The sequence below is a fragment of the Triticum aestivum genome, chromosome 3A (assembly GCF_018294505.1).
Source record: "Triticum aestivum cultivar Chinese Spring chromosome 3A, IWGSC CS RefSeq v2.1, whole genome shotgun sequence".
Classification (NCBI taxonomy): Eukaryota; Viridiplantae; Streptophyta; class Magnoliopsida; order Poales; family Poaceae; genus Triticum; species Triticum aestivum.
The window spans coordinates 629,374,903-629,387,005 of NC_057800.1; the positions used below are offsets into that span (position 1 = coordinate 629,374,903).

The window sequence follows — 12,103 nt, forward strand, 5'->3', positions numbered from 1 at the left end:
CTGCTACAAAGCAAATAGCGGTAGCGCGGTTCGGCGAAGATCTCTACTACTATGTGCAGCCTATCGGCTAAGCCATGGGAATTTTAGTAGTAGCGCTTTTGTACTCGGGCGCGCTACTGCTATAACTGTATCTGTAGCGCGGTTTAAAACACCGCGCTGCTGCTAATTAGCACCAGCGTGCATTTTTAGCCCGCGCTACTGCCAATGTTCTGTGTATAAGGTTTTCCCTAGTAGTGCTAGTCCAATTCGGATTGGGCTGGGGGGCGGGGGCGCACGCCTCCATCTGGCCGCCGCCTCCTCTCTTCACTAGGGCCCATGAAGGCCCATTAACCCCCCGAGGGGTTCCGGTAACCCCTCCTCGGTACTTCGGAAAATGTCCGAACCTATCTGAAACCATTCCGGTGTCCAAACATAACCTTCCAATATATCAATCTTTATGTCTCGACCATTTCGAGACTCCTCGTCGTGTCTGTGATCTCATTCGGGACTCCCAACAAACTTCGGTACATCAAATCACATAGCTGATAATACAAATCGTCATTGAACGTTAATCGTGTGGACCCTACGGGTTCGAGAACTATGTAGACATGACCGAGACACATCTACAGTCAATAACCAATAGCAGAACTTGGATGCTCATATTGGTTCCCACCTATTCTACGAAGATCTTTATCGGTCAAACCGCATAATGACATACGTTGTTCCCTTTGTCATCGGTATATTACTTGCCCGAGATTCGATCGTCGGTATCATCATACCTAGTTTAATCTCGTCACCGGCAAGTCTCTTTACTCGTTCTGTAATGCGTCATCCCATGACTAACTCATTAGTCACATTGCTTGCAAGGCTCATAGTGATGTGCATTACCGAGAGTGCCCAGAGTGAAGGAAATATGCCCTAGAGGCAATAATAAAGTTATTATTTATTTCCTTATATCATGATAAATGTTTATTATTCATGCTAGAATTGTATTAACCGGAAACATAATACATGTGTGAATACATAGACAAACAGAGTGTCACTGGTATGCCTCTACTTGACTAGCTCGTTGATCAAAGATGGTTAAGTTTCCTAGCCATTGACATGGGTTGTCATTTGATTAACGGGATCACATCATTAGGAGAATGATGTGATTGACATGACCCATTCCGTTAGCTTAGCACCCGATCATTTAGTATGTTGCTATTGCTTTCTTCATGACTTATACATGTTCCTATGACTATGAGATTATGCAACTCCCGTTTGCCGGAGGAACACTTTGTGTGCTACCAAACGTCACAACGTAACTGGGTGATTATAAAGGAGCTCTACAGGTGTCTCCAAAGGTACATGTTGGGTTGGCGTATTTCGAGATTAGGATTTGTCACTCCGATTGTCGGAGAGGTATCTCTGGGCCCTCTCGGTAATGCACATCACTTAAGCCTTGCAAGCATTGCAGCTAATGAGTTAGTTGCGAGATGATGTATTACGGAACGAGTAAAGAGACTTGCTGGTAACGAGATTGAACTAGGTATTGGATACCGATGATCGAATCTCGGGCAAGTAACATACCGATGACAAAGGGAACAACGTATGTTGTTATGCGGTCTGACCGATAAAGATCTTCGTAGAATATGTAGGAGCCAATATGAGCATCCAGGTTCCGCTATTGGTTATTGACCGGAGACGTGTCTCGGTCATGTCTACATTGTTCTCGAACCCGTAGGGTCCGCACGCTTAAGGTTTCGATGACAGTTATATTATGAGTTTATGAGTTTTGATGTACCGAAGGAGTTTGGAGTCCCGGATGAGATCGGGGACATGACGAGGAGTCTCGGAATGGTTGAGACGTAAAAATCGATATATTGGACGACTATATTCGGACATTGGAAAGGTTCCGAGTGATTCGAGTATTTTTCGGAGTACCGGAGAGTTACGGGAATTCGTCGGGAGAAGTATTGGGCCTTATTGGGCCATACGGGAAAGAGAGAGGGGCTGCCTAGGGCAGGCCGCGCGCCCCCCAAGGCCTAGTCCGAATTGGACTAGGGGGAGGGGCTGCGCCCCTTCCTTGTTTCCTACTCCTACTACATGGAAGGACTCCTAGTTGGACTAGGAAAGGGGGAATCCAACTCCCGGTGGGAGTAGGACTCCCCTAGGGCGCGCCATAGAGAGGGCCGGCCCTCCCCTCGGGGGCAGGGGGCACCCCATAGACACACAAGTTGATCCACGTGATCATATTCTTAGCCGTGTGTGGCGCCCCCTTCCACCATAGTCCTCGATAATATTGTAGCGGTGCTTAGGCGAAGCCCTGCGTCAGTAGTGCATCAAGATCTTCACCACGCCGTCGTGCTGAGGAACTCTTCCCCGACATTTTGCTGGATCGGAGTCTGAGGATCGTCATCGAGCTGAACGTGTGCTAGAATTCGGAGGTGCCGTAGTTTCGGTGCTTGATCGGTCGGGCCGTGGAGACGTACGACTACATCAACCAAACGCTTCCGTTGTCGATCTACAAGGGTACGTAGATCACACTCTCCCCTCTCGTTGCTATGCATCACCATGATCTTGCGTGTGCGTTTTTTTGAAATTACTACGTTCCCCAACAGTGGCATCCGAGCCTAGGTTTTATGTGTTGATGTTATATGCACGAGTAGAACACAAGTGAGTTGTGGGCGATATAAGTCATACTGCTTACCAGCATGTCATACTTTGGTTCGGCGGTACTGTTGGACGAAGCGGCCCGGACTGACATTACGCGTACGCTTACGCGAGACCGGTACTCCCGACGTGCTTTGCACATAGGTGGTTTGCGGGTGATAGTTTCTCCAACTTTAGTTGAACCGAGTGTGGCTACGCCCGGTCCTTGCGAAGGTTAAAACAACACCAACTTGACAAACTATCGTTGTGGTTTTGATGCGTAGGTAAGATTGGTTCTTGCTTAAGCCCGTAGCAGCCACGTAAAACTTGCAACAACAAAGTAGAGGACGTCTAACTTGTTTTTGCAGGGCATGTTGTGATGTGATATGGTCAAGACATGATGCTAAATTTTATTGTATGAGATGATCATGTTTTGTAACCGAGTTATCGGCAACTGGTAGGAGCCATATGGTTGTCGCTTTATTGCATGCAATGCAATCGCGCTGTAATGCTTTACTTTATCACTAAGCGGTAGCGATAGTCGTGGAAGCATAAGATTGGCGAGACGACAACGATGCTACGATGGAGATCAAGGTGTCGCGCCGGTGACGATGGTGATCATGACGGTGCTTCGGAGATGGAGATCACAGGCACAAGATGATGATGGCCATATCATATCACTTATATTGATTGCATGTGATGTTTATCTTTTATGCATCTTATCTTGCTTTGATTGACGGTAGCATTATAAGATGATCTCTCACTAAATTATCAAGAAGTGTTCTCCCTGAGTATGCACCGTTGCGAAAGTTCTTCGTGCTGAGACACCACGTGATGATCGGGTGTGATAGGCTCTACGTTCAAATACAACAGGTGCAAAACAGTTGCACACGCGGAATACTCAGGTTATACTTGACGAGCCAAGCATATGCAGATATGGCCTCGGAACACGGAGACCGAAAGGTCGAGCGTGAATCATATAGTAGATATGATCAACATAGTGATGTTCACCAATGAAACTACTCCATCTCACGTGATGATCGGACATGGTTTAGTTGATTTGGATCATGTGATCACTTAGAGGATTAGAGGGATGTCTATCTAAGTGGGAGTTCTTAAGTAATATGATTAAATTGAACTTAAATTTATCATGAACTTAGTCCTGGTAGTATTTTGCAAATTATGTTGTAGATCAATAGCTCGCGTTGTTGCTTCCCTGTGTTTATTTTGATATGTTCCTAGAGAAAAATATGTTGAAAGATGTTAGTAGCAATGATGCAGATTGGATCCGTGATCTGAGGTTTATCCTCATTGCTGCACAGAAAAATTATGTCCTTGATGCACCGCTAGGTGACAAACCTATTGCAGGAGCAGATGCAGACGTTATGAACATTTGGCTAGCTCAATATGATGACTACTTGATAGTTTAGTGCACCATGCTTAATGGCTTAGAATAGGGACTTCAAAGACATTTTGAACGTCATGGACCATATGAGATGTTCCATGAGTTGAAGTTAATATTTCAAGCAAATACCCGAGTTGAGAGATATGAAGTCTCCAACAAGTTCTATAGCTAAAAGATGGAGGAGAATCGCTCAACTAGTGAGCATGTGCTCAGATTGTCTGGGTACTACAATCGCTTGAATCAAGTGGGAGTTAATCTTCCAAATAAGATAGTGATTGACAGAATTCTCTGGTCACCATCACCAAGTTAGTAGAACTTCGTGATGAACTATAATATGCAAGGGATAACGGAAACAACTCCCAAGCTCTTCGTGATGCTGAAATCAACGAAGGTAGAAATCAAGAAAAACATCAAGTGTTGATGGTTGACAAGACCACTAGTTTCAAGAAAAGGGCAAAGGGAAGAAGGGGAACTTCAAGAAGAACGGCAAGCAAGTTGCTGCTCAAGTGAAGAAGCCCAAGTCTGATCCTAAGCCTGAGACTAAGTGCTTCTACTGCAAAGGGACTGGTCACTAGAAGCAGAACTACCCCAAGTGATTGGCGGATAAAAAGGATGGCAAAGTGAACATAAGTATATTTGATATACATGTTATTGATGTGTACTTTACTAGTGTTTATAGCAACCCCTCAGTATTTGATACTAGTTCAGTTGCTAAGATTAGTAACTCGAAACGGGAGTTGCAGAATAAACAGAGACTAGTTAAGGGTGAAGTAACGATGTGTGTTGGAAGTGGTTCCAAAATTGATATGATCATCATCGCACACTCCCTATACTTCCGGGATTAGTGTTGAACCTAAATAAGTGTTATTTGGTGTTTGCGTTGAGCATGAATATGATTTGATCATGTTTATTGTAATACAGTTATTCATTTAAGTAAAAGAATAAATTGTTGTTCTGTTTACATGAATAAAACCTTATATGGTTACACACCCAATGAAAATGGTTCATTGGATCTCGATCGTAGTGATACACATATTCATAATATTGAAACCAAAAGATGCAAAGTTAATAATGATAGTGCAACTTATTTGTGGCACTGCCGTTTAGGTCATATCGGTGTAAAGCGCATGAAGAAACTCCATGCTGATGGGCTTTTGGAATCACTTGATTATGAATCACTTGATGCTTGCGAACCATGCCTCATGGGCAAGATGACTAAGACTCCGTTCTCCGGAACAATAGAGCGAGCAACTAACTTATTGGAAATAATACATACTGATGTATGCGATCCGATGAGTGTTGAGGCTCACGGCAAGTATCATTATTTTCTGACCTTCACAGATGATTTGAGCAGATATGGGTATATCTACTTGATGAAACACAAGTCTGAAACATTTGAAAAGTTCAAAGAATTTCAGAGTGAAGTGGAGAATCATCGTAACAAGAAAATAAAAGTTTCTACGATATGATCGCAGAGGTAAAATATTTGAGTTACGAGTTTGCCCTTCAGTTAAAACAATGTGAAATAGTTTCACTACTCACGCCACCTCGAACACCATAGTGTAATGGTGTGTCCGAACATCGTAACCGTACTTTATTAGATATGGTGCAATCTATGATGTCTCTTGCCGATTTACCACTATCGTTTTGGGGTTATGCATTAGAGTCAGCTGCATTCACATTAAATAGGGCACCATCTAAATCCGTTGAGACGACACTATATCAACTATGGTTTAGCAAGAAACCAAAGTTGTCGTTTCTTAAAAGTTTGGGGTTGTGATGCTTATGTGAAAAAGTTTCGTCCTGATAAGCTCAAACCCAAATCGGAAAAGTGTGTCTTCATAGGATACCCAAAAGTTACTGTTGGGTACACCTTCTATCACAGATCCGAAGGCAAGACTTTTGTTGCTAAATTTGGAAACTTTCTGGAGAAGGAGTTTCTCTCGAAAGAAGTGAGTGGGAGGAAAGTAGAACTTGATGAGGTAACTGTACCTCCTCCCTTATTGGAAAGTAGTACATACACTACAAGAAATATGTCAACTTATGACCTTCTCTTAGTGACCCCAGCTGAATTGGTCGTAAATTCACGGCCATTTCGCTTGGAAGGGCTCAAACCCTGAAATTGCTTACACCAAATGGTCACAAAGCAGACAAGAGGCGCCAATGACCTTATTTCTACCTGATTACGACCAATATAAATGGTCATGAGGTTGTGAACGTGGATGCATTGGTACTTATTGCTATGACATGGCGCCACCTCATCAGTTTTGCCTATGTGTCATGTCCATGTGTCAATTTTTGCCCTAGGTTGTGAAGCAACCTATATTTCTGTCATTCCCAAAATTCCCAAAAAAATTGGGCATTCTTTACTATCCAAATCATTGCCTCATGACAATATTCAACTCCATTTTCCTGATAAATCTACCTCGGCAAATTTCCAAAGTTTTTGTTCAACTCGAACTGTTGTGAAGGAAGTACTAGCTAGGCATATCCTAATGAGCTGAATTTTTGCCACATCTTCTATATTCCCAAATCATTGCTCTCCACAAAATTTGAGCCCCATCTAACAATACATGTGAGTGTGGCTTCAACATTCATATTTCTGTCCAGTGTGGTACGTTGCAAAGCAAGTGACACCTAGGCTCCTCCATTTGAGCTGCAAATTGTCCAAGATAGTTTCCTTAGTAGATGATCATCCTCAGCCAAAATTCAGGCCCATTGGCCATGTGCATTTTCCGTACCACTAATCAAACACTTGGGTGCTAATTCATGTTTGAGCATTGTTCGATCTCCTCGTGAGATTCTTCTGTTGTTATTTTCTTCCAAGCATCTACCTGGGGAGTGCCAAACCTACTAGGCATGCCTAGGCTTCCTAGAACGCATGGCAACGCCACGGTCACGCGGTGACCATGCAGCGGGCATGCGAGTCTACGCGCTTTGGAGTTGGGGCCCTGGGCCACCGTCCAAACCTCAACGTATCACCACCAAACCATGTATTTATGCTTAAATATATACTTATGTACCTAGAAATGATTTTTGAAAAAAATAAAGAGCAAACTATAAGGCAGCTGCAGTTCAAATTTGACCCGCTTCCTACTGAATCGGCGGAAATTTGTCTTTTTCACCAGAGGTGGATAAAACTTTTTTACACCCAACCATTTTGTCAACTACACATTAAACATGGCCTAGTATTTTATAAAATTAATTTAGTCCGTTTTTGCAGCAATTATTTGGTAGTTCCTTCACAAAAAAACCTCATTGCGGGCACTCGAAAAATGGAAAATGAATTTTCCGTGCAAAGAAAATGAAAACTCCCTTAGGCAACATTGTTTGGAATTCCAAGATGCACCCATCTGCACAATATGAGGTCATTTGAACAAACTATGCCATGAATGTGGCCATAAGATTGATCACTTGGCTTGAAAGTCATGAATCTTCACGCATGATAGCTCATTTCTGAGAACACTTTTTTTAAATAATTGTCGTATTACAAGTTTATTATTTTTCCTGGAAACTTGGTCACATATGATGACACAATGCTAAGGTTTTCCAATTTTTTAATTTTTTTTAATTTTTTATGCCCGTTTCAAAATGCGGTCAAAACGGCGGGAATGACTGTTCCTAGCTAGTGGTTGAATCTTGGAATTTTTTTTTGTGTTTATATGATTAAATAGATACCTATGTACCTAAAAATGATTTTTGGAAAAAATAAAGAGCAAACTATGAGGCAGCCGCAGTTCAAATTTTACCCGCTTCCTACTGAATCGGCGGAAATTTGTCTTTTCACGAGAGGTGGATCAAATATTTTGACACCCAACCATTTGGTCAATTGTGCATTAAATATGGCCTATTATTTTATAAAAATGATTTGGTCCAATATTGCAACAAATATATGGTAGGTCTTTCACAAAAAAACTCATTTTGGGCATTCGGAAAATAGAAAATGAATTTTTCGTCCAAAGAAAATGAAAACTTCCTTAGTAAACATTGTCTAGAATTCCAAGATGCATCCTTGTTCACAATATGAGATCATTTGAACAAACTATGCCATGAGTGTGGCCATAAGATTGATCATTTGGCTTGAAAGCCATTGATCTCCACACAGGATAGCTCGTTTCTGAGAACACTTTTTTAAGTAACTACTGTATTACAAGTTTATTATTTTTCCTGGTAACTTGGTCACATATAATGACACAATGCGAAGGTTTCCAATTTTTTGATTTTTTTTGAATTTTTTATGCCCGTTTCAAAATGTGGTCAAAATGGCGGGCATGATCGTTCCTAGCTAGTGGTTGAATCTTAGAAAACTTTTTGTGTTTCTCTGATTAAATAGATACTTTTGTACCTAGAAATGATTTTTGGAAAAAATAAAGAGCAAACTATGAGGCAGCCGCAGTTCAAATTTTACCCGCTTCCTACTGAATCGGCGGAAATTTGTCTTTTTCACGAGGTGGATCCAATATTTTGACACCCAACCATTTGGTCAATTGTGCATTAAATATGGCCTATTATTTTATAAAAATGATTTGGTCCAATATTGCAACAAATATATGGTAGGTCTTTCACAAAAAAACTCATTTTGGGCATTCGGAAAATAGAAAATGAATTTTTTTTTGTCCAAAGAAAATGAAAACTTCCTTAGTAAACATTGTCTAGAATTCCAAGATGCATCCTTGTTCACAATATGAGATCATTTGAACAAACTATGCCATGAGTGTGGCCATAAGATTGATCATTTGGCTTGAAAGCCATTGATCTCCACACAGGATAGCTCGTTTCTGAGAACACTTTTTAAGTAACTACTGTATTACAAGTTTATTATTTTTCTTGGTATCTTGGTCACATATAATGACACAATGCGAAGGTTTTCCAATTTTTTTGATTTTTTTTGAATTTTTTATGCCCGTTTCAAAATGTGGTCAAAACGGCGGGCATGATCGTTCCTAGCTAGTGGTTGAATCTTGGAAAACTTTTTGTGTTTCTCTGATTAAATAGATACTTTTGTACCTAAAATAGATTTTTGGGAAAAATAAATAGCAAACTATGAGGCAGCTGCAGTTTAAATTTTACCCGCTTCCAACTGAATCGACAGAAATTTGTCTTTTCCACGAGAGGTAGATAAAAGCTTTTGACACCCAACCATTTGGTTAATTATGCATTAAATATGGCCTAATATTTTTTTAAATTGTTGCGGTTCAATTTTTTAACTAATATTTGATAGGTTCTTCACATAGGTGAAACAAAAAAGAGAAACAAAAAGAAAAAACACATTTGCATAAGCTTAATTGTCATTGGTGGAGATGTTTGTGCCATGGATTGATGACATGGCACACATCCATCCATCCATCCATCCATCCACCCACCCGCAGCCCAAACCCTAACTCCACTCCTCCCGTCAGACCCCTCTCCCCCGATTCAGATCCACTCTTCGCCGCCGCTGCCACCTACCTCAAGCTGATCCCGCCGCCCGCGCCCACGCGCCACCACCCGGAGGAGCAGACCCCACGCCGCTCTTCCTCTGCCCGCCGACCCACCCCGTCCCGGAGGCCTCGCTCACCGCCTTCCACCGCGGGGCCGCCGCGCTCGTCCGCCTTCCACCCCCTTCCTCCCGTTCGCGATCCAACCGGAGGAAACGCGCAACCGCGATCGCAGAGCATCGCATGGCGTCCCCTGCGCGGCCAGCCTCCGTCTGTGGCCCCTTTGGCTCCGCCCCGAGCTCGCCATCTTCTCCACTCCGACCATGATGCCGCAGCCGGATCCAGCCCATGCGGGCGCGACGGCGGCTGGATCCACGATGGCGACAACACGCAACGGTCCCCGCCGGCCAGATCAGGTCCGTCTCCTCCCGCAGTCAAGTCGTTTTGTCATCGATTTGCCTTGCACGGCCACGACCTCTGACCCCTTCTTGTTGATTCCATTTCGTTTCGGAATCCATGTTGATTTGACACCCAAGCCGCCGAGTTGAAGTGTTGAATGTTCCTTCCGTGTGCTTGTGCTTCAAACTGTGGGCTGAGATGAGACGGTTGGTTGTGTAGGTGGGGAGAGGAAAGACGAGGAGGAGGAGGAGGAGGAGCAGGAGGAGAAGCACGCCAAGGTCACGCTCCCGACCGTCTCCAATTAAACACCATTCATGACGCCGAGGACGCCGAGAATGCCAAGCAACAAGGTACCACCTGCATTTATTCGATGACTACTAGTTGTATCCAATTTTTGTGCATCGGTCGACACACATTTGCTACCCTACTTGGTTAGCTAGTCCATCTCATTCAATTCCCTGTTACCATCTGCAATCTTTGATGCATCCATCAAGAACTTGATTCCTCTGTTTCTAATGGCAGAACCGAAGTAGTACCACCAATTAGTAATTTATGAAAAGAAGTGGTACTGTGAGAGTAGAACTGAAGTGTTGATGGTCTACTATCAGCACAAGCTAGAACAATGTAGTAGTGGTCCTTAGTTTAATCCGAGTTACAGTACCGGTAGTGAAAATAGATCGCCAATGTAGACGTCCAATTCAAGTTACTATATCTTTTACGCCCACTTGGAGCATTGATTGCTTTGCATCACGTGTAAGAGCTCGTACTCTAGTAGTACATTATCGTTGGCCCACTATTGCTACATTTTGATCCTGGTGATGCTCTGTACTTGTTTCTACTTGCAATCATCATACAATTTTGCTCAAATAGTCAAATGTTTCCTTGATTCTGTAGGATTAGTGCGTCATGTTGCTTGTTGCTAGCTGTAGGATGTGACTTTTGGTTGTTGTTTTGGTGATGTAGGCCAAGGGAAATGACTACCGTTCCAGGGTCTCTGGTCTGGGAGCTCGTGAAGAAGAACAACTACTTCTTGATAAAACAGTTCGGCAACAACAATGCCAAGGTGCGGTTCAGCAAGGAGCCCAACAACCTCTACAATGTCCACTCCTGCAAGTTCTCGAGTCCGTAGCTCTTTGCAGTGTTTTTAACCCTTTTGTTTGCAAGTGTCTCTGCAAGGAGCTAACTTGCTATGGGGCTGATGTGGATTCAGGCTTGGCGAACAGCAAGACCGTGGCGGTCCAGCCATCAGCGGGAGAGGACAAGGCTGTTGTCCTGTCCACGACCAAGACCAAGAAGCAGAACACCCCTGCCAAGCTCCAGCACAAGACTCTGATGCACAAGGAGTTCCGCAAGATGGCGAAATCTGTCAAGAATCAGGTATTAACTCCAGAGTTTTGTACTTGAATTGCCCTTATGCTTGGTTTCTAAGCTACAACTATAAATCATGGCTTGTCTCTGCTTCCTCCTTGAGTTCAGAGTTGTGTCATGGCATGCTTGATTTTGTGGTGGACTTGTGGCACTAATGATGCGCCATTGTTGCACTGCCTTGTCTTGACTGAATGCATCTTGTCAGGTCATCCTAAGTTCAAGGATGTATTCTATGGTTAGGAAATGATAGACGCATATGCAGTTATTATGCTTCCTAGTTTGTTGATGAGCTATTTGTTTCAACCATGGAAATATATTTATAGTGTAATCAACCTCTTGTCATGCCATCTTCTGAAGTGACCAGTAAATGTGTAGCTCATCTCTATATCAGTTGTCCAGTACTCACAGGTGTATGTTTAATACATCTTGGAGACCATTCTCTAATTGTAGTTCAACAATGTTTTCCCTCAATCATTACAACTTGTTATTTTGAGAAGTCACTTTGTTCTGCAAGTTGTACATAACTTCAGAAAAGTCTGATGCTTGCTGGGGCTGTTCCCTTAATTATGCAAAGTTTGAAAAGTTTGAGACTGGTCTTCTAGTGCTAAGTTTTGAACACTAACTTTAATTTATGTTCCTGCAGGAAATGGACTGATTCCTTTGAAACTCCTATGTTGTAAATAGTCCCTTACTCCACTCAAGTAACTCTATAAGCTGTCCTTCTTCTAGGTTTCCAGCACTCGAATCTTTCGTTAGGAGAGTTTGAAGTTGTTGGTGTATTCTCAACCATTGAGCGATTTTAGTCATCCTCTTCACTCGAGTAACAATGGTCAGAACAACTCTTGTCTAGTCTCCAGGATAATAAATCATGTTCTTCCATGTTTCCAAAAATACTTGTACT

The 12,103-nt window shown here is 42.7% G+C and overlaps 1 protein-coding gene across 1 annotated transcript; it reads left to right on the forward strand.

Moving 5' to 3' along the window:
* Positions 1–10,060: 10,060 nt before the first annotated feature.
* LOC123058845 (60S ribosomal protein L28-1-like) lies at positions 10,061–11,902 on the forward strand. Its single transcript, XM_044481524.1, has 4 exons — positions 10,061–10,184; positions 10,798–10,955; positions 11,045–11,211; positions 11,846–11,902. Exons 2-4 carry the CDS (start codon positions 10,808–10,810, stop codon positions 11,855–11,857), a joined length of 327 nt encoding a protein of 108 aa, XP_044337459.1. The 5' UTR covers positions 10,061–10,184; positions 10,798–10,807; the 3' UTR covers positions 11,858–11,902.
* The last annotated feature ends 201 nt before the right edge of the window (positions 11,903–12,103 follow it).